General features: G+C 40.3%; 1 protein-coding gene across 1 annotated transcript; it reads right to left on the bottom strand.

Annotated features, from left to right (window-relative positions):
* Window positions 1-585: 585 nt before the first annotated feature.
* Window positions 586-27,074, bottom strand: mdfi (MyoD family inhibitor). The gene is made up of 5 exons (XM_068720545.1): window positions 26,531-27,074; window positions 24,917-25,118; window positions 13,558-13,695; window positions 5,368-5,733; window positions 586-4,386 (listed from the first exon to the last, which is right to left on the bottom strand). The coding sequence occupies exons 2-5, from the start codon at window positions 25,065-25,067 to the stop codon at window positions 4,133-4,135; spliced, it is 909 nt and encodes a 302-aa protein (XP_068576646.1). The 5' UTR covers window positions 25,068-25,118; window positions 26,531-27,074; the 3' UTR covers window positions 586-4,132.
* Between the last annotated feature and the right edge of the window lie 584 nt (window positions 27,075-27,658).

Raw genomic sequence — 27,658 nt, forward strand, 5'->3', positions numbered from 1 at the left:
ACTATGAATCGAAGAATGAATATACATGCATCAGAGAAAAGTGAGACACTTCTATAGACATTTTATCCAAACTTAAATCAAGTGCAAAGCATATTTCATGTACGAGAGTAAAGAAAGGACAAGTAAAGAGCAGCCATGAAAACTGATCTCTCCAGCTCACCATTGGTTTATAAACACATTTGAATTTGTGCACACAGAAAACATACAAGTAAATGAATTTAAGAAGAAAGTTATGATGAGTGGTAATTATTTTCAGATACAGTGTATTCTCTCCTTATTTGTAATGGATACATTTCTTGCCTTCTTAATAGTTATGTAAGTTTGCCAAGCAGTGCAAGTCGGAAGGTCAAATGTATAAATATAGTTTAAGCTGCATCTGGAATTTTGGTAATTCAACACTGTCCAGGTGATGTATAAGCATTTTTTTGTTGTTATTAGATTCATTTCATAGAATTGCTACATGGACATTTTTTTAAGATGCTAGACTACAGTACAACAGGAGTATTTATATAACCATAATGTAATAAGGCCATAATGTAATAAGCTTGGAGCCTATGTAAAAATGAAGAAAGAATGATACATGTAGCCTGGAGTTCACATTGTTTATTCAGTATTAAACTAAGAGATTTTAATGTGACTTCCAGCACAGCAATTCAAATTGACAAAAAATGGGGGTAGTGTAAACAAAATGACATTATAGTGGACTACAGTCTAGTTACAATTCAGCTGGGCTCGCATAACGTTCAGAGTACTAGCAGAGGTGGCCAGCCCTTTAAATCAATATCCAAATTACAATAAGATCATCAATCCATAAAAATCAACAGTTAGACATTTCTGTGGTCACGGTAATTGTAACAAAAATACTGATAATACTGTATGGACAATACTGAAAGTAAACTTGTTTCTTCCAGTATTTCTATAATAGCTTGACTGAGTTCAAGAGAAATATTTGGAGATTATATGATGACCTGTCTGGTACAGACACTACATCAAATCCATATCTCCAAACCATCTCCACAATCCAGAGAATGACCTAAATGTAAGAATGTCATTCAACTGGGGATTTTCTACCTCAAGCCAGCGTTCTCCATTTCCAGTCCAACCAATCAGTGTTTTCTATCCCTCCAGACTGCCTCCACTCTCCACAAAGTGTTAGGCACTTCTGTGTATAGACATAAAGTAGTATTTAATGATCTAGTCATAAAATATTATTCCAACATCATTAAATAAAACTCAAATGATGTGTTCACTGTTTTTCAACCCAGACCATATTAAAATGTTGTTTCACATGATTTATATTGCATGGCACAAACTAGCGGTAGTATTGACAGACTTACACCTCTGCTACCCCTCTGACTGCTGTACAGTCCAACAAGACCTGTTGAAAAACCCAGGTGAAGATACTTTTGGAAACAAGGAACCTCACAGGACGGTCAGACATGTATATATGTGCTACTGCCAAAAAGAGGGTTGCAAGCCATGCTGTCTCTCACAAGTAGGTTTTTGTTGACTTTATTCCTTCAGTTACATCTGTATTAGAAAATGAAGAAGAAAACTAAAATCAATTCAACATACCAGAAAGCAACAGACCACATAAAAGCCTGTCAGTGAGCTTTCCATTTACACAAAATGATTCATTTTGGTTTTGAAGATTGCCTCTTTGGACTGTGTTTGAGTCCAGTGAGAAGCGGCAGAATAATAACCCTGAAACTTGAACTTGGGTGAGCGACTCATAAATGATAGGAAACATCATTTCAGTTGGGTTGAGTAAATAAACAGTGAACCTATTGTTTAGCAGGGAGGAAACATTTGTTAATATGTATTCATATTTGTGCTCGCCTTAACAAAGTGGTTTGCATGAAATGAAGGTGAACTGTTTATCACACCACTGCCGGCTAACAGTGGAGGCCAGTTAGCTTGTTGACTCTGTAGCTAACTAACATTTGTAGGGGTAATTTTTCTTATTTGTAACGATTAACTTCTGTTGTTAACAAACCAGTGTTTTTATTTTGGTTTCAAACTCGCAAACCCCCCAGAAATTTATCACAATTCACCCATATTTTTTTTGTGACAAGCCTGGTCTGATGACAGAGAACGTGTCCTTAGATGAAGCAACGTTGTCAAAATCTGCACTTGGAATATGTTATAAATCTAAACAAATGACATTGTTATCCCGTCTATACACAACATTATAAAGTCCAGTTCTCCCTTCATAAATCTCTTTATACTGTAAAAAAAAAGTTGCATTGTTTTCCAGGGCTATCCAGGATTTTGTCTCAGTTTAGTTGGAACATGTGTCAAAATTTGAAACACATCCATTCTGATATAAATTGACATAAAGAGTCATAGTATCTTCTCAAGTTGCATTTGTTGTTTTCTGAAAACTTGCTTTTCCTGTTTCGGTGTTGTCAGGTTAATTTACAGCCTTAGTGTATATTCATATCAACAGTGTTATAGTTCAGCCCTTAAAATAGGGTTTAATCAACCACAGCCACATAAGCATAGCAAAGACCCTTTAAAGTAAAAGTAATTGTAGGTCTAGAAACTAAAGTCCAGTAAGAGGAAAAAACTCTTTGGTATTTCCAAGAGAAAGGGATTGCACAAACAATATTTGATCAGAGAGGAGAGAGATTTGTATCAAGTCATTTTAAAATGCACAACAGATCTAGGTGTCATCTCAAGAGGTATTGGGTTGGAGAAGGTATGCATCTGAGCATACGAGAGTGCGGGCCTGTTATCAAAAGCGTACCATTCACACTACGAGCATATGGATCTATCTTCGCATAGTGTCGTGAGATTTTCACTCAAGGAATTAAATTAGATGTTGAGCAATGTCTGCTTTACAGAGAGCCCGGCAAAACCCGATAACACAGAAATGTGATTTTCACATTAGAGGAGAAATGCAAATATCTTAACTAAAATCTACAAAACAAGGATTAATAGAGATTTGGTAAAGGCGAGGAATCTACTTGAAAATTCAGGCCTTAAGCTAAGCCAAGGCCATTTGTTCACATAGCAAGAACGACAAAGAAAAATGAAACGTATTAAAAAAGAGATGACTTCCAATCCTCTACCAGTCCGTCACCAGCTCTGACTATTCAGACGAGGAGGAATTCACTGAATACAGTCGAAGCCCCTCAAAATAAACAATGTAAAAGTAAACAAGATGTGAAACATTAAACGAGGAGAGACCTTTGATTAAGAACTCTCTCCCTTCACATGTTAGAGTAGAGAATGTGTCCATGACAGATGCTATCAACCATTCGCTCTGATGTCCATCACCTACAGTACTTATATAACTGGACCCATCTTCAGGCTGATGCGCGACGCTCTCATGATTTTTCTCTGAATAAGTCTGTTAAGTGAGATCATATGAACAAAATAAATTTGTGTGTAATATTGCCACAAGCCACCATTAATGTTTTCTCTATTTTGTACGTTGCAACAAGAACAAAGACAGCGGTGGATTCAACATCCTCCCGTAAGGGTGTGTGTGTGTGCGTGTGTGTGTGTGTGTCACAAAGGCCACTGTATGCAATCAAACTGGAAGACTTTAACCTTGCCAAGGACAGGAGGACAGACTACATTTCTACTGAGATCTGAGCGTCCATTTTCCCATTATGCTGCCGTTCTTATCTACAGAAACACTAAAATCCCGTTAAATGGAGCCATTCTCTCATTTGCCTTTGGAGGTCATTTTTCATGCTTGAAGAACTCCAGTCACTCAGACGGCACAAGGGGCTCCATTGTATTAATAGCTTGTTCTGTGAGGGTCCAAAGGCCCGGTCCGCACAGCCTGGCAGACACTCGTGGACCACAGCTGGAACTCACTTTGCCCCATACATCCAGCTGTGCACCAATGGACCGACAGCAAAGACAAAGGCAGGGAAGCTACTGTCCCATCGTTTGATCAATAAAAGAGGGAAGAATTCACCAGTGACTGCTCTCAACATTGGACATATCGTGGAGCCAACTAGGCCGGCCAATATAGTGTAAACCAAGGAGCCCAGGCAACAAAGACTGGATGAAGCACTTCTCAGCTCTGATAAGACATGGGTCAAAGTTGTTCCTGGGCTTGTGGGAGTGTGTAGCTGACATCTACTTTGCCCCCCTGTGGTGGTGGTTGGGGCCCTCAGGAGGAGAAACAAAGGCTGCAGCACTCCATGCAGATCTCAAGGCAGTCTGCAGACTCACAGCAGGCATCGATGATGCCACAGTCCATGTCACAGGGCAGGTCACAGTCGCCACACTCCTCCGACGCACAGCAGCAGCAGAAACACGAGTCGTCCCCCGCGCAGGAGCCGCAGGTGGCACAGTCCAGGACGATGTTACACAGAGTTAGGAACTCACAAAAGAGGCAGGCCAGAATACAGTGAACACAGCAGTCTGGAGACAAAGAGCAACAGACAGAGTGAGTTTCTTAACATGAACAATATATTAATACAACATATATTCTTATGTAACCATTTTGTATTCTAATCTGCTTTTCTTTTTCTCCTTTATGCAATATTTTCCTTCTCTATAAGCTTTGGATACATAAACAAATTTACATGTCATGCCAATAAAGCAAATTGAAAAAACAAATGAAACTGAGAAATAGAAATATTTTGGCAATGCAGTCACTATGATAGGTCAGAAATTAGTTTTCTTCAGTGCCAGGCCAGAGTCTGACGCCCATTCCTGATGGCATTTAATAGGGAATAAAACATTTCTGGTGGTAATAACCCTGTTATCTTTACCTCTCAGCTTCACCACAAAACCACTTTCTTCTTTGTTGAGCTCTCTGTATCAGTATTAGTCATGTAGTCATGTAGAAGTCACTTTTAAGTATTAGTGAAAAGAAAAGTTGGCCCCTTTCAACATATAACAGTTACCTTGAGTTGTAAATGATAACTTTCAACTATTTGCAGTCTGCCATGAATCTAGCCTACTTACTTTCAAAGATAAAAAAGTTTATATAACCACTCAAGCAATGACAAGAGGTGGATGAACGAACCTGCATTTCAAAGCAGGAATGGTTAAAGGAATGACAAGGTTAACATACTTTGATTTTTTTCATCCTGATCTCTTTTGGTTTTTGATTCATATTTTTTTCAGTTGGCATTTACAGTTAATAAAGATTCATAAATATTGAAAAATGTTGAGTGGGTTAAAATACACTCTTCAACTGAACCATAAGTTGCTGCTTTTGCAATATGTCCTTCAATGCTAATTTAACCCTTTGAATTACAAAAAAAAAAAAAAATTCTTATTTCTATCCTGATCCTCTGACAAGACATGTGGAATAAAACTTTAATGTTGAACCATGCTGCCTATCCCTCCCTCTCCTGCTGCCTCCAGCCCCTCCGTCAAATTTCTGCATCTCACCATTCTGTGCTTCTGTGGGAATCTGAGAGCTGTTGCTCTTGGAGCTGCTCTTGCTTCTCTTGCTGCTCTGGGAGGTGATGGAGGGGTTGGACCGTAATTTCTTGGTGTGTTTGGGTCCGGCTGAAGAGGACGAGGAGGTGGATGAGCCGCCTCTCGGGAGGGAGCCGAGCTTAGGATGCTCATGATGGCCTCCGTTCCTGACCCCGTTGGACTGGAGGGTGTGCGTGTGAGGCGTGTGCGTGTGATGCGTACAGTGCGTGTGAGAGGAGTGTGTGTGGTGCTTGGCTCCGTTGCGTAGTTGGCTGCCGGGCTGTGTCCGGCATGGCTGGGTATGGTGGCTGGGCGTGGATCTGGCTGCTGGTTGAGCTGGAGAGGGACAAAAGTACATCCATTTACAACAGGCTGTGGACAATAAGCATTTTTAAAATGAATACAAAATAAAGTTTTTATATATATATATATATATATATATATATATATATATACACACACACTGAAAGCACTGTTGGTTGCTTTAATAAGAAATCCCCTTTCAAAAGCAATTTCAATTTACATGGCTGACAAAACCTGCAGTCCTCTTTTTGTGAAAAAATGTATTCTGAAGTTCAGCTGAAGCCAAAATGAAGCCTCAGCCGTCTGAGTGAGTCAAATCAAATGGGTATCATCCAAAGTTAATGTCTTCTTACTACCAAACCCCTTCCTGAGCGCAGTGTAGGGACAGACTGAAAGACTGTAACTTTGGAAGATATCTACTTGATTTGTCAAACTCAGACTCCAGATGTTAGCTTTGGCTGCACTATGGAATACATTTTTACACAGAAATAGTGGACTGTGGATTTTATTGATTTCGCCCGAATGGACAGGTGGAACAAATACAGCAAACAACAGTAGTCTCAACGTCCATTAAAGCATGTGAGCATTGTTGTAAGTGGTTGAGCAGGCTTGCCAACATGTGTGGATAATACAGCGGATCACTGTACAGCTCTGAGGTAGGGCCGAGGGCCCCAGCGTGTGTGCATGCAGACTTGTGCTGATGCAGCGTCATCCACAGGGAGGCTCTGGGAAACTGAGTTCAATTACAAAGCCCACCCCAAAGGCAAAAGCTCTAGGAAGAGCTCCATATTTACTGAACTGACCACTGCTCCTACTTGTCTAGACTCTTGCATAACTATAAAGAGACAACGGGAGAAAAAAACTTATAAATTAAATGAGTATAAGAGAGGAAAACAGGAATGCTCGTCTAGGGAAGAGCCCATCCCCATACCTCAGTTTTTGGAAGAATGCAGTTTTGATACAACATATATAGTATCTACAAACATAAACCCCTGAGAGCATGCACAGTTTTTAATCTTGGCTCAATATACCACTTGGTATATGTTACCTCTAATCTAGTACTATTCAGCAAGACAGATGGAGGCAGAAAAGTGCACCTTCGCTGCCAAACAAAACACACACCTTGAAAAGAAGAATAAAATGGAGGCCTGGTTTATATATATTATGGTAGTATTCAATAACACCCTATTGAGGCCCAACGTATTTTCTTGACTTGAAAGCATCTGGTGTCAAGAGGTGTGGTGAGAATTAACAGGGCAGGGGAGAGCACAACAGAGAGTGTGGTCCTGAGCTCTGGCTATGAAACACAACTGGCAATAAAAGCGTCCGTTCGATAACCACTCGGAGACAGATAACCCATCCAGGCCTGTTTTGATTGGCCGATAGCCGTGGTCACACAACCAATCCAGTGTTATTAAAGATTCTTTCATTCAGCGTTTTCTAACTTTGCTCCAGATGTTTGGCAGGCTGCAGGGCCAGTGTGTGTGTTCATGTGCATTAGTGTGTAGGCGTGCATGCATATGCAGGGCTAGTGAGAAAGACGGAGCCATACTTTCTCCTCTAAAGTATGTCAAAAGTCAATACCTAATGCTCTCCTGTGTTATGTCTCCCTCTCTTTCTCTTTTCCTACCTAACTTCATCTCCTCCTTTTCTGTCTCTCTGTCTTATTGCTCTCTTTTAGCCTTTTGCACAATACTGTATTTTAACACTCTGAGCTGGCCAGGATGTAGGTCGGTAAGAGAAGAAGGGGATTAGAGAGAGGGGAGGGAAACTGTGCACAATTTTTTACTATTCCCTCTAGGTCTGTATTGTCCAGGGGATTGTGAGTGGTTGAGAAATTCATACTTCTTGTGTGTGTGTGTGTGTGTGTGTGTGTGTGTGTGTGTGTGTGTGTGTGTGTGTGTGTGTGTGCGTGAGTGTATGAACACAGTACATAGGCGGATCTGGCAGGCAAACAGACAGACAGAAAGAGAGAGACGGGGAGTCAGGACTGTCTCCAAACAGAGCTTGAGGTTAGGCCCACTCACACACAAATATATGCATGCAAGGACACGTGCGGACACACACTCATGCACATGCACACACACTGAAAAAACACAAGGTCCCTTTGTCTGAGATCAAGAAAGCAGGCTAAGGGAGAAAGATTGAGTGAGAAAGAGAGAAAACAAAGTTGAAGAAATGGGTTGCTGCTTGTGCATATTTGGACCAGGAGGAAGCATGGGTGTGACTCATAAACACAATGATTCAGCAGTTGGAGCTAGTTAAAAATAACAGCAAATAAAGAGCCAAATGACTGTGTGATTAACATGATGAGACTGGGAAACCGCAGAGCGGGCATGTGTGACGCTAACCAGCAGCGTTGGCCACTGGGGGTCCTGCGACCTCTAAGGTGTGTGTATGTACATGGAGGTCTGTGCAGATGTGTTGGGCGGGTGAGCGAGCCTGAGTGAGTCACCATCAGTTGAATGCAGCAGCACACACATCCTCATTCACACACCCTCCACACCCCTTCCTTCTCTCCTTGCGTCTCTCAGATACCCTGTACTTACACACCTCCTTCCCAGACTAGAGATCTGTCTGTCTGTCTCTCTTATCCTCTACTGGAATGAGTCACCAGAATGACTATGAACTCTGTCTCTATTCCAGCTGCTTTATCCTACCGTCTCCTCTGGTGCAGTTTGTCTGTCTATGTAGGTCAAAGTGTTAAAATATCTAAACTGAGATTAAGATCAGTCCAAAAAAAAAAAAAGCAGAAAAATATTTCTTTCATCACATCAAATTTGCACTCCAAATGCAACTTAATCAGCCAACAACACAGAGAAAAAGGATGGATGGTGCAATCATCCACAAATCTAAAACTATACAAAAATGTACATATGGGCGTTTATTGCTTTTTTGGATTATTAAGCACAACAGTGGCAAAGGATCTGGGTGTCCAATCAAATATTTCCTGCTCATTCTCAACACTGAAGCAAATTGTGTAATTGTTTTGTCAATGAGGATATATGCCATTAATGATACAAATTAAAGAATGATGTATACTTGGCTTGATTGGCGGAGTTTCACAATATTTGCACTACATTTCAAAGTCCTCTTACCATTTTAAAGTGCCTTTAAAACATCTTGTCAGCCCAGTCTCCCAGAAACCTCTCACCCACTGACTCCCTTCTGGGGTTTTCTTGCATAGTAGCATTGTTTTTATTTGTGGGCCAAAAGTGTCAACTACTAAAACTGTGAGAATGGGAAAATGATACGTTGCTGCTGTATAATGTTATTTAAACCCATTTTCAATTAGATGTTCCCACATGTCTGGCTGCTACATGTATACAGTGCTCCAACCAACACTACAGCGTTAATGAGGTTTGTTCAGTTGCACTCACTATATTGAAAAAGTAGTATGAGCGCAGAGTTCAGTCAGATGTACTAGACTGTGACTTTAAAATTAGGTGTGAGCAAGACAAAATTGTGACTCACAATATCCCATCATTCAAATGAAGACTACAACGTTTTAGAGAGCACCTCTGTTAAGGTTCTTACTACAACATTTATAAAATTCCATGTGATCTTAATGAACTATACTGTCATCAGTGGTGCTGCTACGTTTACTGTATATGTTTGTGTTATTTGTGCTGCCAGGTTAAAGATACCAAAGCCTGCAAAAAATCCCACACCTTATCTGTAACTACCAATAGAAGGCGAAGGTGAAACCTTTTTCCAATGAGCAGTTCATACTGACAAAACATACAATATGATGCGCATATGGTGCATTACAATAAGCAAGCTTAATGCAACCCATACAACTAAAGACAGATGTACAATATGCAGAACTGAATTCATTGTGAGCATAACATTGAGCATGTTACAATCAGCTGTTTTGGCCCCTGAGGATGTACTAGAGAGCTGTATTTCTAGCAAAGTGGAACCCAGTGGTTTTGAACCCAATCAATCCTCATAATTGCAAACAACCCGACACTAAAACTAACTGAAATAACCTTTAAATGGAAGGTGTATAAACCCGATAGCATAATATGCACATTACATTCACCTGTAAAGTGTTTACATACAATAGCCTAAATATGATTAAACTTCAAGATTCCTGATGTTTGCAGAATATATCGCAGGAAAAACACAGCTGTGCATGGGCATTAGTCTTTTGTTTTGAAATTTGCAAAGTACATTTTTTTGTATCTGTGTTTGCATAAAAACATGAAATATGACATTAGCCGATGCAAAACAACAACAGGCTCATTACCCAAAAATTCTGGAAGAAAACCTTTTTTCTTGTGGTTTTTTGACATTCAGAAACACTATCTGTTCCCTTTAACCCGGCGGTTGGAAAAGCACCTCAATTCCCCTTTTGTTGCAACATTTGGCTCACTTTCGTGAACTTCTCCTTGAAAATGAATGGAAAAAGTGTGCAAATATTTCAAGAAGAGGGTTAGGCCTATATTTTGAATAAAAGAGGAAAAAAACAGCGGATTTACGAGAACAACACAGCAACACTAATCTTTGACCTGTGACATCAACCAACCACCTCATTCACGATTGACCCCTGTGACATCACTCCCCACAGTGTGTCACTATTATATGTCCATGACAGAACATGTAAATTATGTGTGTATGTGTTTACATGTGACCCAGAAAGAGAGAGTAAATTCAGAGGAAGACAACAGAGACTGACAGAAAAAGAAACAGAATTAAGGCAGAGGAGCAGAGATGGAAAACAGTTTCAGCACAGTGACTTGTCTCTGATTAAAGCCAATATCACAGTCCTGTTAGATTTTCCACCAACAACACACTGCACACTCCTCCCCTTTCATGACAAGATAATAACAAACAGCATTTCGCTTACACGTCCATGTCCTCATTCGCTGATACATAATAAAGGACTTCTCTCTTCTCTCTGGTCCATGTTAAGATCTCATTTAGTGAGGATATTTCAAATTGAAGTGCAAGTGTCATAAATGCTACTGTGATCTTGTCAGTGATGAATTACATGCTTCATTGGTTTCTTGTGAGTCCAAAAGCGTGTGTGCAGTTAAACATCTGGGAACATGTGTGACTGTGACGTCAAAGACGACATCACTGACATCACTGACAGGGAGTGTGTGTGTTTGACTCAGGTCATAACACACACACACACACACACACACACTCACATCTGTTAACACCTCTCCGTGCACATTGTTCTCAGACAGCTTGTCACAGGCCCAGGGCCAGACACATACTATAGCTCTGATGTCATCACTGCGAGACAGAGAATGAGGTGATTTTCTGTTTTTGCTTCTGTTTCCTCACCCTCTCACTCGCACACACACATGTGTCACGCAGCCACCCATGACCTCACCACAGACTTGAGTCACAGCTATTTTGTAACATCTTCACACAGATCATCAAGCCAGGGGAACAGATTGATTGATTGGTTGCTGATGACACAAACCATATTTAAACTGCATTCAGACTGATAGTGGCTTATGAGATTCACAGAAGACACAAAGCAACTCACAAAAAGCAAAAAAGGCAGAGACAAACATATAACTATGGAGACGAGCAGGGATATGCTGCATATTCACCTGAGAAAGTTTAGAACTTTCACTGTTTACTTCATGGTTCAAGTCCTGTGAACGCATGTGTGATTGTGTAAGTTGTAGAAGGAGGACGCTATGGATGAAGGGAGGAGGCACATGAAGGCAAATGGAAAGCCAGTGAGGACTGGTGTTCATGGCGGTACATTTTGTCCAAGCCTGCTGTAGTTGCATAACCCTCTCTGCACAGCATATGGAGCTGGTGGGTTTCATAGGTTTTATTGGGATGTGAAATAAGGCAGGGAGAGAATGGCAGACAGAAAATCAAATTTCAGCTTGGGCCTGAAATAGAAAAACACAGCAGACAGGACAGGTAGAGGCACAAACATAGACAGAGACAGCGTACACTCACACACCTACTCAAAACACACTGAATTCAACTACTTATTCATTTCCTGACTGAACTGCTGGTTATTCAGTTACCGCAAACTAGCTATTACCATGGGGCAGGGTTGCGTGTTTGTGAATGTCACCCATGGCAGGCCCTGGATTCCAGGAAAAAATGCTTGTAGTTTTATAACACTTGCTCAGATTACAGGTTACTCAACTCTCTTCTTAACCTTTTACTCCTTCTGTCATTCACTTACACTACCCCTTTTCTGTGAATGACACGAAGGGCAAATTTAGACCACTGTATGGCATTGAGATTTTCTTAACAGTGGCCAAGCATCCAGACAACTTAGCTAAAGGTTTGTGGGTGTTTATTATTGTGAAGCTTGGTCATCTAAGTGAATAAATGACATAGTAGAACCAGTTCAAAAATTAGGTTGAGATTCTACTCATTTCAAACTGGAGTGAAAGCAAGGAAAATATATGTGGTGGGGGACATAGCGTACTTGCGTCACCTTTGGCTTTGCTACAGAGAGTTGGAGCAACTGCACGTCAAAGAGAGTGAAAGAGAGTCTCTCTGGCCGAAACATAACCGTGGGACTAGTAATATGAGGGAGTGAAATGGGTGGTGGCGGTTAGTGATATGACTCTGGAAGGACAACTTCCAGGTGTTGTGACGGTCCTTGCCAGCAAATTAGGGTGGAGTGTAATGACTGGACAGCTGGGGATTTTGGGAAGTAGTTTAGACTTGGACAGCTGAATGTAAATAAAACACACACAATTTGAGACACAGCAATTTTCTTACTCCATTACAACAGCCAACTACAGTAGCAGTTTCTTAAAGCAATTAGAAATGTTTTTGGAGAGGATTGGTCAGAAAACAGCATCACAGATGAAAGAAAAGAGAGCACAACTTCTGGTTTCTGTCACAGAAGTAAGAAAAACTCACATTGACATTTTTTAATAATGCAAATGGTAAAAAAAACTCAGCCCAAAAAACATCCTTAAATGTATGTTGTGTGGTTTAGTTCATATGTCTAGACAGGGATTGTACGTTTTTACAGAATGATGTAATAGTGATGTTTGTTTAACATATTAGTTTAAAGCAACATTTAACAAACACCATTTCCCATAAGACTGTTGTTAAACATGAAAAGAGTGACAGACTGAAGCCAGTTGAGTGGTGATCTATTCGAATAAACAGGGAGGGACAAATTGCAGCGACATACAGTATTTTTTCAGGCATTCTTTCCATTATCTTTTTAATTTTTCCTTCATTGTATTCATATACAGTAGAGAACTGATAGAAAATGAGGAGTGAGAGGTATGGATGCCTTGTGGATTGACTAGAATCAAGGATGTTGTGATAACTTGGTTGCCATCTTAAACCTCTAGGCCCCAGAGATTATGGCTAATACGTTGGAAAAATTACACTAGTAACATGAATGTGGGTGGATATCATGGATAAGGAATGGCTGTGCTGGAAAAATATGATTTTTATGAGAAGCACGTGCTGTACTCATCTACCGTTTCTGAGAATATAGATAGAAAAAGATGTCCAATGAACTCTAAATAAATACATTCCCCAGTGCCAGTCAGACAGAGAACACAATGCAGAATAAAGCGCAATAGAGGAGGAAATATGCTTCATTTCAAGTTTGGATATTTGGGTGCTTGTGTTCAGAAATCAGAAACTTAACCTACTTAGCTGACAATGTAGATATTTGTCTCTGTGTGTATGATTACCTGACCTATTTCTTCAGGGTGTGCAAATGTATTTGTTTAAGGTCAGGACAATGTGACTCATCAGACCAGTGATCGGTAATGGAAACAAAACTCTTACCAGCCTCGCCAAGTGTGTGTCTCCGTGTGTGTGTGTGTGTGTTTGTGTTTGTGTGTGTGTGTGTGTGCGTGTGTGCGTGCGAGGGTGCTATTTACTCACATGTGATGCTCTTGCTGGGTGTTGTAAGCTCAGAGTGTGAGAGGATTCTGCTCCACTTGTCTCCATCATCGCCTTGCAACCTTTCTGGGGTGCCATTTAACCTCAATATGAGGGGCTCAGTATAGGTGTGGGCCACATCTAAAAAACACACACAATTACATATACAATCAAAAAAAAACGTAAGACCACAAAGTTTATTTTTACGGTTTTGGGGTTCAGGTTTTCCTGAGTGAGTAGCTGCTTTCGTTGAGGATATTATCAGGTATCAGCAGCAAGCTGTTTTCCCACTTGTAGCAAACTTGTCTACTCCGATGTCATTTCCCATCCACTAGCACTTAATTAATTTAAACAGAGTGGTTCTGCTGACTTCAACAAAGCAGAAGATTTTGTCTGTATGTGTGCGCTCTGTCCTGAACTCGCATCTGGAAGCAGTTAAATCCAACCCCTTGGGACTGTTTAGGGGTCTATCTGTATGCTTGTGAAAGCTGAAATCTGTGTGGGTCTATGTGTGTGCGGCGATGACTGAGAGTGGATGTATGTGTGTTCAAAATGAACACATTAGAGAACGTACACATAATATACATACAGTAAATACATGTCTGGGTGTTTTATGTGTTCACCGGTACCATGCAGAGCTCTAATGAAGCTGTTATTATGCACACATGTACATACATACATACATACACACTACACAGAGGCCTTCAAAGCAGGGCAGGCTTGGGCCTCTGAGAGGTGCAGACTCATTCCTGGGCAAATGGGAGCCAGCTGGGTTTGATAAACACACACACACACACACACACACACACAAACCAAACCGCGTCCTGTGCGTGGACTCAACACTTCCCAGCTATGTTTATTTACTCTATCCACTCTTGTTCACTTCTCTATCTGTCCTCTCTTTCCTGTCCCCTGCCTCTCGCACTCTTCGCCTCCAGTTCACGTTCCCTCTTCACTCTTACAAATAAATTCCTTCACATATTTGGCATAACTCCATAGATTAATTCCCACTTTTACAGCTAAACATACGTTGTATAATGTCTATGCAAAGGTAGCTCAGCTGTAGACAGAATGCTTTGTGTGAAGTGAAAGAAAAGAGGTAAAACTTAAAAATGAAAAAGTGATTTCTGTGAATGAGATGAGTAGTTGATAATATCCAGTTATCTGGTTCTGGTATAGTGTTTGTCCAAATATAACTACTGTACAATATTCATCACAGGGATTGAAACACTTTGCTTACTTATTTAGTCTTTAGTACCACCAAAGTAAGCTGATCATCAGCTGATCTCAGAATGCAAGAACAAATTAATTCACAAGGCAGAGCTGTCTCTTTAAATGAAGCTGAAATGCCATTACACACATTTCACTCACAACTGCGCTTTAAATAAATTTAGTTTAACTACCGAAAAAAGGTACACATATTTAACATTCTAGTGCTGAGAAATATATTAATAGTTCGGGTCTTTTCCTATATACAAATGACAAGATTCTCACACTGTATTGAGATGTTACTGTATGTCAGTTGGAGCAACAATTTATTATTTTTTTGTGTAAAACACACATACACAGAAACAAAAAAAGTAAAAAAACATTTGACTCTATGAGATAGCCACGAGTTTTACTGGTTACAATGTTGTGTTTTAACACGGAAGAAAATATATACTAAACTTACTTTAGAAGTACTAAATAAATCCCGCAGGAATACTTATCACAATGTCGAAAAGGAGGTTTTTATTAAACGGATGACAGCTGTATGTTTTTTTCACTTATTGTAACAGCGACTTGCTACCAGTAAGTTACGTCTGACAAAGTCAATGACGCTGATATAGTGAAGCCTTGCCATATGTTTCCAGTGAATTCTATTATACAGTAGCTGTTTGTGTGCTGCGTGTATTGTACAGAAGGAGAGAGACATTGAACAAAAAACTCCATTATGTTCAATTTTGAATAATTAATAGATGATAGATTTCAATATGGCAACAATTCTGTTTTGGCAAACAAGAGCTGCTGCTCCATTTTTTCTGGTACCATGCACTGTTAATGCTAATGTTTGTAATGTTGTATATTGTTGAAGCAGTGAACCCAGAACCAAAACAGGATGAGGCTACCAAACCCCCTTGGCCTGTCTGAAGCAACACTATCTTTATTTTCTTAGAAAACAAAGTATATCAAAGCCACTGGTATGAATCACTTGGTTATGTAAGGTGGTCCAACGTTGATGAAGAGGATCAGTGTTTTGAGCATTGGAGGATTTGTATTTACCTTTACTTTCATGAGTTTATGAGTTTGTGTGTGTGTGTGTGTGTGTGTGTGTGTGTGCGTGTGTGTGTGTGCGTGTGTGTGTGTGTGTGTGTGTGTGTGTGTGTGTGCGTGCCTGTGTGTATGTGTGTGTGTGTGTCTATTAGCGGGCATTTTTGTGTGTAATGGGATCTCTGTGCGTGTGAAGTTGGAGGAGACGTAAACAGGGCCTGAAGGGATGGGAAGTGCTTCCTGCTCTTCCGTTCTATTAGCTGGTGGTACACAAACCACACACACATACCTGTATACATACACACACACACACACACACACACACACACACACACACACACACACACACACACACACAAGGCACATGTACTTATACTCCAATGTTACCTTCCTACATGTAGTACCAGCTCTCTCTCCACCCACACACACACACACACACACACACACACACACACACACACACACACACACACACACACACACTTGTATCATGCACGTGGAAGCCATTCCTAAGGCCCATGTTGTATCCATTAGTCTCAATCAGCCAGCTTCAGATATGAAAGCCACTAGTGAGAACGTTTGCCCTCAACACTGCCAAATGTCTATTTTAGAGATATGCATGTGTATTATAGGTTGTGCATGTCACTGGCAAGCAGTGTACATGTCTGTCTATCATTACATCCATTCACCCATCCGTCATTATTTTTTGTAATTACTTTGGATAACACTCAGCCTTAACAAAAGGTTTCAAAGAAAATGTACGCAAAAGACAATATTTGTAATATGCCAATGGCCCAGCAAGCCAGCCAGTCATACATTTAGTCATGTATTTTAGATTTTCTGTTTAAATATCATGTTTAATATTCCTAAAATCAGTTATCAATTAGCTCATCAGTTACCTATAAACATCCATTGTTCTATGCAGCTGGTATCTATTTATCAAAATATTGACGATGGATCATAAAAAAGTAATATTTCACTATGTGCTGGCGGGCAACAATTGACTTTAATGACAGAAGACAGTTGGCAGGTTTTTGAAAATATCGAGATCAGAAATATAATTCAAACAAAAAGCGCTTTAGGTAGCATTTAACGGTTATACTCATCTGCTTTCCCATGTTGTTTTGGTCCCATTCCGTGGAAGCTGCTTTTGGGGGCAATTATGTCATTATCAAAGCCACACGAGAGCCCAGCGTAAGCAAACTACAGGAAAGAAAAGGATGGTCTTCTTCAGTATAAGGTTCATGACTACACAACTAACCATTTCAAGAAGAATACATCATGACTACATCTGAGAAACACATATTTAGCTACACTAGCAAACAGTTGTGCAAACTCCTTGGAAGTGTGACAAAAGTCTGTATCGCTGCTACATGTAAAAGATATGCAATAAATATGTACACCAAGTAGCTCAATATCTGTTTCACACCTGCACATGCATACAGAGTATGTGTTCAATCATCTGGTCAGCTGAAACACTACATACTTCAGTTCAGTAGTCTGTTAAGTATTCTCATGTATACTCTTGCTGCCAATGGAGCACTATGGGTTAAAAGTATGAAGATCTTGTGATTCAAGAGCGTTCCCTCTGTAAACGTTGAAAACCACGATTGTTGGAGCTAAGCACATCCCCACCAACCCCCTTGTGCCATCCAAGCAGGCCTTCAACCAATTGTATGTTGGCATCAGCATCAAACCACCAAACCGCTCAACCTCAGAGCCATTTTTTAGATCTGAGAAAGATGAGCCTCTAATTCAAATCAGACCAGAGCAATCAAGAGCCACTGAGGAGATCTGGCTCTGTGTTTACACGTGTGGGTGAGTATGTGTATTTGTTTTTGGATGCTTGGCTGTGTGCCTGTGTGTGTGTGTGTGTGTGTGTGCATGTGTGCTTCATGTATGTGCATGTTCGTGTGTGTTTATAAGTTGGTGTATGTACACGTGTCAGTTGGCCTGAAGGGGTGATCCAGAGGAATTTCCCTAAACAGTTAACCATTAAAACAAAAACATATGGATCACAAAGGGCAATGGTTAGCATAAACACACACACACATGCACACACAGATCCAGGCTATGGCAAATGATGTGACATATCCTGGATCACCTGAAGGAGAGCACAACCTGCTGTTCCTCTGGGTTTGATCTCTGAAAGTTGGGTGCTCAGCTCAGTTTACCTGCTGCCTTTAAAACTACCTCAACCCCGTTTCTACAACTTCACTAGTACTTTTTCAGAGGCACAACCTTCTAATGTGCAGAGTAAATGAGGTCTCTTAGGTGTGTACATCCCTTTGGCAAAGACATACAGTACATACGCTACCCAGCAGCCACAAACAGGAGCAAACCAGCATCCAGAATGCAAGTTTTACAGTAAAACTTTCATTATGTAGCTGGAATGGTAAGCTGCGACTCTGTTTAATGCTGTCAAGATGTCAATATCTGTGTGCAGCGTTTGATCATACTAATTGAAACTAAACTAACAATTTGGAAATTGATTAATTATGAGTCACTTACTGATTCTTTATACTGAAATGTGAGCATTAGCGGCAGTTTAAAACTCTTAAAATGGCACTAAAACATACAGCAATAACTTTACCATTTATTTTGTTAAGAAACAAATATTTTCATTGCATCACAGATAGGACAGGCATCTTTTTTGTTTTAAGGAAACACAAACAACCAAACAATCTTAAATAAGGTAATCATAACTCATAAGGTCCCTCTGCATGAATAAAGAATTGTGAGTCTTTTCTTTTTAACATGATAATTCCTGCTGTTCTTATTTTTGAATCATCCTCTATTTTTCACTTCTCTATTATGATAGCGAGCTAGACCGCTTTTTCAATTCATTAAGGATATTCACGATTATCCCGATAATGAAAATTAGTGAGTGTTTTTAGATGTAGTAATATAATGCAATGTAAAATTAAATAGTGTTACATATGTTAATACTTTTTTAAATAATCTATTATTGACTAAATAATCAATACATTTATTGTAAAAACAATTAGCAGATCAGTCGATAATACAAAGGAGCATTACAGTTGCAGCCCGACTTAAAGTGCATTATTCAGGCACACACATACACAAATGGGTGGACACCCTGCTGACTCATTGCTAAAAACACAAAGATAGAGATACGAGTTGAGAGAATTGGAAAGAAGATACAATGAGATGAGTTGAAGAGCATCCAAGCACAAAAATGTTCAGCAGAGTGGAGATAGTGGAGCCGGCGCAGTAGCCGCTCTCTGGCCAGCAGTAATGACTGGAACTGATTGAAACCACACACAACCGCTGGGGTTCTGACCAGCATGAAGGAAAACACAAAGAGGAGAACACAACTACAGAAACAATCCCTCAACATCCCTCAACAAATATACACACTCCCATACATGCACACGCACAAAGAAAAAGTAAAGAAGAGGCAATTGTTTAGCTGCAATCCAGCCAAAGGTGCACACACACACACACACACACACACACACATTGTACAGAGGGGCTGTGAGAGTGCAGTGCTGGAATATGTCCCAATTCAGAGATTATAGCTGCTGAGAGAATCAAGCAGTGTAAGCTCATTAACGACAAAAACTGTCTACTGTTAAACTGTTAAGTGGGAATTTAATTGTGTTACTTTGTCTCTGAGAATCCTCTGGTTCCTTAGAAAATATGCTATACTGCTGTGTTCAACACAAGAAGCCTGAAACACAGACACCGTCATCAGATCTACAAACACACACTGTATGTTTGTGGTGCAAACAGCTTATCGGTCATAAACAGTAGAGGACAAACAGAACTCAGACGGATGTTACATTCAAAGTACAGTGGCAAATATACTGTTAATACCCTGCTCTAACGCACACAATGGCAGGCCGATATTATAGGCAGACATTGAGTTTTTGCAGATGTAAATATATTGATATATTGTTTGTATTATTCTAATTCATCAATATCAGCTTAACCAACAGCATCGTTCAGGCTACATAACCCCTTTTCAACTGTAGACGTGACACTGGAAGAGTCCACAACCACACCCTTGACCATCTAATCTGTCACTGTAGCAGTATCTGTATAGTAACAGGCCCCTGGCTCAATTATCTCAACAAGACAGACAGTTTGCTGGCTATTTAGTACTATCACATCATGCTGACACTAACTGTCAACAGCATATGACATGGGTTATGAGGATTTGGGAGGTCTCCTCAAGCCAGGAGTTGGTCAGAGTAAGAGAGCGAGAGAGAGAGCGAGAGAGAGAGAGAGAGAGAGAGAGAGAGAGAGAGAGAGAGAGAGAGAGAGAACACCACCAAAGCAGCAGCAGCAACAGTTTATCAAATGTTTGCGAGGTGGTGAAGGAAAAAAAAAGCATGCTCATTTTCGTAGTTCAAATATGCTGTAAAAAATGCCTCAAACTGCTCCGAGTTTATTTCTATCTCTGTGAGAAACCAAATTAGACACAAGCCTCAACAAACCTCAGGGACTAAAGAGGGACAAGGAGGCAAATCTGCACGCTGGAATTCAGAGAGAGATAAAATAAATGTTGCTGTGATGTAGAAAGTGAATTGCATCATTTTTATCATAGACAGTATAAGAGAGCGCCGGTATAAACCAGGATAAAGAGACAGCAGCAAGAAGCACAGACCAGGTTTCCAGAGATCATATTAACCAAACAAATCTTCATTTTCTGTCTTGTAACTGTCGACATCAACAAGCTCCAAATAAAACTTTAACCTCCTATATTTTCAGACACTAATAATAATGCAAGGCATAGTTAGAACCATAGTTTTAGTGCAGAGGTATTCAATTCAAATTCAGCGAGGTCCAGTTCAAGATAGTTTCCTCATGTAAAGGTCTGGAACATCACAATAACGTCTAATTTGTGCTATGATTGTATTGTATTGTATATGTATTGAAGTAACAGTTGTATAAACGTCTGTTCGAGTCAACAACTGACTGTCAAATCAAATAAATAATGTTCAATTGAATAATATCTAACAATATTTAGTATTACAGATCTGTATTAACTATAAATTAGAAATACTCTAATAATAAATAAATGTTCTGTCTCATTTCAAGTCAAATGAGGGCTGGATAAAAAAACAATACACAACAGAAAGTTTTTTTGACAAATAAAAATAAAATAAAGTACTTAATTTTTTTTAAATGAACTGAATTGTCCTGCATTTCAGTTTATTCAGGTTTGAAGTGATGTCAATCCAAAGAGCCACAATATTATATTCTTATCTTCTAAACAGAGAAGATTGTGTGCAAGGACTCAGTGAATTAATGTATTGGGATTCTGATCATATGGCTCTTAGGTTTATTTTCTGTGTCTTCATTTCAGATGTGAGTTGGTACGTTTGCTCAAAAGATTTGTGCTTTGTCTCGTAGAGGCGCTTCACATTGCTGCTTTTAATAATCGTCATGGTCTCTGAACATGAGACATACTGGTTGTGGGAATAATAAACATATAAGAGTCTCGACGATTATCAGAATATTTGATTGGCCAAGTAGTATCACGTGAGATGGTTTACAACGCATGTGATTGGTCAGTGTGTTTCCTGAACTGCTGAACAAGGTCTGTAAAGCCTAGAAAAGCTGTGACAGCTCAAATAGAAGCGCTCCGTGAAAATGTCATAATTCTCAATTATCTATCGGTTATGAGTTCAGGGTCCAGATACAACGGCGTCTGGGGCGTCTTTCAAATTGCAACATGAAAACAAAAAAACCTGCTCAGCCCTAATACAGAGAGTGACAGCAAGAAAGACAAAAGCAGGGAAGTGGGGGGAAAAAAGACAGAGGAAGAGAAAAAAATAGAGTGAGAGAGATGCCAGTGATGACAGAGAACGAGGGAATCAGGATGTGGTAGTACAGTAAGAGGCTCCTATATAAACAGACAGCTTCATTGCATCTTCATGCCTGAGAGAGAGCAACACTCACAACAGCGAGAGGCACACATCTATCAACCCGCACACACCACTGTGCAATGGCCTTGTAACGACTGAGCAGAGCTTAATTAATTTACAGCAGAAAAGACTGCAATCCAAATATGAGGTGACAAGAGGGCTAAAACCCTCACCGAACTCATCTGGTGCATTGTGATTTGCTGGCTCCCACTCTGATGCTGCTGCGTCATTGTCATACTATGGCCTCAAACACTGAGCACAGAAAAAATCAACACAAGCAGCCATTATAAAAAAGAGGCCTGTGAAACTTAAGAGTGGACACTTTTAGCTGCACACAAGGACAATTCTTTGTATTATGTGTATTCTTAAACCTTAAAGGGCTATATATTTAAAATCTTCTCAAAGCCTAGGACAGCTACTTTTTGAGCATGGGGTCTTTATAATGTAGTCTTGAATAAGCCGTCAGGAACTAACACCACCCACATTTCAGATTTATTCACATAGATCTGGTTCAGCAGATTGGAAAAGGTTGACCAATCAACCAACCAGGATTAAGAATGGGCATTTTCCTTTATAGCTAGCTAGCTACTAAGCAACATTCATAGGAAAATAGGAACAGAAATATGACAACAGGTGTGGATGACATTTACACAGATGTCCATGTTTATGTTAGTCAACATACAGAAATGACAACTCTTAAATTTACTTATTTCTTTGAAAAATCTGAAAAACGTCAAGTTTTTACAGCTCAAGCAACTGCCATCGCAGGTTCCATGTCAATGAAAAATGCTGTCGGTGGGACATATAGATTATTTGGGGTCAAACAGGGTTAAAAAAAACACTATTGCACATTTGTCATGGACTTTACAATGTGGAAGTAAACCAGGAAGAAGAAAAAAATGTTCTGGTGTGTGCGCTGGCTAAGCAGCTTTGATTGGAATAAAGGAGTGCCATCTTGGAGCCTGTTATCCCTTTCTAATAAGGCATCCATGGGCAAAAAGATTCAAGCCTCAGTTAGATCTATATATGAGCCTGTTGTGTTGTTCCAAAGCCCGGCACTCTGCAGGCAGAGGGATGGGTGGGGGGTGAAGCAGAGCGCTGAAAGCAGGGCCTTGTTGCCCTCAGTGGTAGTCTGACCAATCTTCTCCTCCCCACCCTGGCTCACCTACCTACCGTCAGCATACACACAAACACTCACACACACAAATTATACCAGTCAGCCAGACAAGCCGTCTAACTTTAGTGGGAGAAGCCACAGTTGTACTTTGTGTTGGCTTCCCGAGGAGCAAGCACAGGTAAAGTCAGCACCGCCACGAGAACATGTTCAGGCACAAACCTACAGTTTAATATCTGCAAAAGTCTTTGCAGAGGTATCATCATTAAATCTGATGCTGTACTTACACTCATCATGGTGAACCGCAGTGTGGCGGGGAACAGAGATGTGCGTGTGTAGATTCTATGCTTTTGCACATTCAACACAGTAATCAAAATAGATTGGGTTGAGACTTTGTCTTTAAAAAACAAACAAACAAAAAAAAAAACTCCAAATCAACCACTGGAGGTTTTGGTGGCAGGATCCCATGGAAACAAGCCACTTAAATATCTGCACACTTCCATAACACACCTTCCCCAATTACCCCATAAGGCAGGGGTATTCACTTCAAATTCAACCAGGTCCAGTTAGAGAGAATTTCCTCATGCAAAGGTCCGGAACATCACAATAATATCTAACTTGAGCTATGATTTAATCCCATATTGAAGTAGTCAACAGTTGTATTAGTGTCTGCATGTAGTCAACAACTGACTGTCATTTCAAATAAAGAAAGTTCAATTGAATAATATCTAAACAATATTTATTGTCAGATTTCAAATTGAACTGGATGAATGGTAAATAATACAAAATCTAATAATAAATAAATGTTTATTAAAGTAAGGACTGGATTAAAAAAATAAAATACATAACAGAAAGCTTTATAAAAAACGTGCATCTTAAAATGAAGTACTTAATTGTAGAATGAACTGAACTGAATTATCTTTGCCCTGCAGCTTTAAACTCAGTTCATTCAGGGTGAAATGATGTAAATCAAAAAAGCTACGATATTATGTTCCTCCCATCTTGCAGTAAAGGCTAGAAAAGCTGCGCCAGTTAAAATAAAGGGGGTTCTGTCAAAATGTAATAATTCTCAATTATCTATCGGTTTTAGCTCTGGGTCCAGAACCAACGGTGTCTGGGTCCGGACCCGGACCGCGGTCCGCCTATTAGTGACCTGGCCATAGGGTCTGCACTCTGATCGACAGTCCATGGTGTATTTTTCTCACTGAATGTTGAGGAAACTTGACTCATTTTGGCTGATCCTGGATGAGTCATTCAGGCATAATACTGCCCTGAGTTGGTCCATGTTCCCTCGTTCCCGCCTCAGAGTCAACCCTTACCATAACCAATCACACAAAGGGGAAGGGTCATGGGGTCATTCCCCAATTCCCAGGAGTCTCATTGTGGCCTTTTAAGCGTTCCACAGCGCTGAATTGGTCCTGACCCCTCAGATCATCCAAGGCGGTATGTCCCCCACACAGACCGATCCCCTCAGTACACAACTGTTTTCATCTGTCAGTGAGAAGGCCTCTGACTTTATGAGTCACCATGACATCCACCAAAAACACACAATGATTTTTGGGGGGTTCAGTGGGAGTCACTGGAACTCAGCTTCTGAGTCTGCCATTAGTAATTATCAGTGTGTAAAGTTTTAAACATAACAATGACTCAAGACTATTCCACTGTGGAAAACTAACATCAACCTATACACACTTTCACAAAGGTGAATAAACTGTTCTTTTCTTTTTGGGGGAAAGAAGGCCTCCTATAGCTTGTAAAGAAAGGAACATATGTTGCATCCAGCTATATACTCACTCACATACTAGCCAACCTTCTACTATAATGGATTTACATACATGAAAGAGCAGAGTGAGGTCTCCTCTCTCAGAACAAAGCTGCTCTTTTTCATAATAAATGGCTTAATCTCTTGATAACTATTTTCTGAGACAGTCACGCTTATACAAAGACACACCAAAAAACAACAAAGGAGGTTTAATGGAACTTTGTAGTATAAACATAAGCCTATTCAAGGCTTTTTTAGACCCATCACATTACTAGATACACACCAGAGTTGGAAGAGCAGTTTGTGTAGGTCTGTCTGTTTTTGCAACCTCTTCCTTACCTGGACTAGGACAGGGCTTTGGGTTCGGGCAGCTGTTTGCTCTCTCTTCTGTCGAGGTTGCGTGCGACTTGGGTTGTGGAGCTGGTAGACTGGGGTCCCCCTCATCAGGTGGCTCTGGGGAGATGGCAGGGGCACTCCTCTCCTCATCCATGGGCGTAGGCCTGGCTCTTATGGAAGGAGGTGGAGGGGCCAAGGAGTGAGCCTAAAGCAGAGAGAGGCCATAGCCAAAAATATTATTACATTGATGTCATCATGGGTCATGTGAAAGACTTCTCATTATCTTTTTAAATCGAGCAACAAGCCAACATGCCGTGCTTAAGAGAAAAAGGTGTAATCAGGCACAACTTGAAGCAGCATGAATCGCTCCCAGCTATAGAATCACTAAAAGAAGCTGCTTTCATGAAACAGTGGTATAACAACGGATGTGCCTAATCACAGCCTACTTTTAATTATTAGTGTTTAAACTCGTTTAACTTTTGTTGTGCAAATAATAACAATATAGGTAGTATGTATAGCTAGGTAATATACTAATAACATCAGATACAAAGACAACAGTAACAAAAGAGGCAAGGGAAAAGAAGGTCAAATGTCAATTAAGTGAAAAAGAACCTGAAAAGAATAAAACCGATAAAACACAACAAAACTAAAGCAGTAACAGTAGCAAGCCAAATAATGTTCATATTGACAGAGCCTAATTTAATAATCCCCGTCAAGATTCAGAGTTTTCATTTAGTAATTTCGAAAATATTTCATAATATATTTAAGGTATACTACTAAACATTCCTCAAGTAGTTAGATGATGATGATGATGATTACAAGTAAAAGCACAAATCTATATTATATAATTTAACTTAAATTAATAATTTAAGTTATTTTTTATGTTGTTTAGTTAGTTCTTACTAAATGGTTGCTACCCGACATATAGACTTAGCTTCCTGTAATGAGGTCACGTGGGCTTCATCTGATACTTTAGATAGGAGACGAGCAGGCAGAACCAAGGACCCGGCACGTTCTCTACTCATCATTAACACGGGACTAATTGAGTGTGTCACGTGCCAACGTGTGTTTGGCGCGCGCCAACCCTGCCATGGAAGCTCAGCTGGACAGCTGTTTGCGCGCTCCCGTGGTTTTGCTCCTTAAGCTGAGTTTTTGCGAAAGTGCTTGATGAAGCGAAGTTCAACGAATTCATCAAAATGTATTCACTTCTAAATAACTACAGTGAGCTGAGTTTTATACTTTTGACGAGGTAAAAAGGTGTAAAGAAATGTCGGGCAAAGAGAAACAGACATTTGCACCACACACACCAACAGTGCCAAACTTCTAGCTGAAATGTGAATTACGTGTACACGTTTAAAACAGTTTTGTCTACCTTTCCAGATGAATTTATGCTGAAATGAAAAGTACAATTTGTATATGGGCTACTAAATGTTACTGATAATAACGGGCGTATTCGGTTTGCCTTTATTGCATGTCTGCGCCCTGTTTCCCTAAACGAGTCCCTGCATGCTCAGACCGAGCTCAGCTGCAGTGTGGCGATCATTTTTCTGTCTAGATTGTGCAGAATAAGTCGCTTTGATCAACAACTACACCACCACAAAAAAAATAACTTCTTACCTTCTCTCTGGCTGGGAAACGGTGCAGCCAAACCTTCGGCTAATTCATTCTCTGACCGCTCCAGGTCGCCCTCGGAGACCCTTTCTGTCCTCTATCCCTCCACTATTGTCACCTTACACGACCACCAAATCTCTCTTCGGCTCATGTAGGTGCCCAGAACTCCCGATTCAATGCATATTTCTCCAGCGAAGATAGTTCTCTCTCCGCCTCCAAAGTTTCTCTCTCCGGCTCGCCCCGTCCTCCAGCAGACCAGATGTTGGGAAGTTTGTGCGTCTCTGCAGGGCAGCTCGCTGACTGCTCTTTGTCTGCACTGCAGGGTTTTCTCACTTTCTATTGTGTTTCTGCAAACATAGTCCAAATAGGCTACACCACTGTCCCAAACTTCTTAAACTGAGCAGTTAACTATCCGTCTTGTGTAGGCTACTCGGTCTCTCCTCTCCCTTCACTCGCAGTATACTTTGCCTCAGACTTCTGTGCTGCTGCTATTGGACAGGAAACTACAGTCAGCAGTGATTGTGCTTCCTCCAGGCTACAAACTAGTTGGGCTGAACTATACTGTCATATAATTACCCCCTTAACCCGAACCAGGCACAGCACTAACACAGGGCAGCTTTCATCAAGAATTACGAGCCCAGGAACCATATGTTTTGTCATTAATAATAGAGAAGAGAACAATGTCACATTTGTATATACTCACTCAAAATCACTTAGATGTAGCATTTCTGTGATGCTCAGTTATAGTCACAATAGAGGGTTGTGTCGAATGTTTCCCTCTACCTAAACTGTAACCACCGAGGGAGGCGCTAACACCGGCCGCCGGCATAAATAATGCGGTTGTTAATGGCCACAACCACTTGGGGGGCGTTCTTTTTTTTGTGTGTGTGTGTGTGATGTGGCTAAAAGATGCGGGATCATTTTCTGGTCAGTTAACCTGCATGTTCGTTATCGCTGGAAACTAGAATAAAAATAAAACTATAACTTCCTAGCTTTCTAAATCACTTAAATGCACCATGACCCGAAACACATAATGTCTGCATTTAAAAGTGAAACGAGTCAGTCAAGTAGATGATAATACCCAAACATTTAAAAAACGCATGTGCGATTGTCTCGTTCTACCGTGAGGACTGG

Source organism: Cebidichthys violaceus, unplaced genomic scaffold, assembly GCF_023349555.1.
Source record: "Cebidichthys violaceus isolate CVI_PGR_0920_01 unplaced genomic scaffold, fCebVio1.0.p SCAF_25, whole genome shotgun sequence".
Taxonomy (NCBI): Eukaryota; Metazoa; Chordata; class Actinopteri; order Perciformes; family Stichaeidae; genus Cebidichthys; species Cebidichthys violaceus.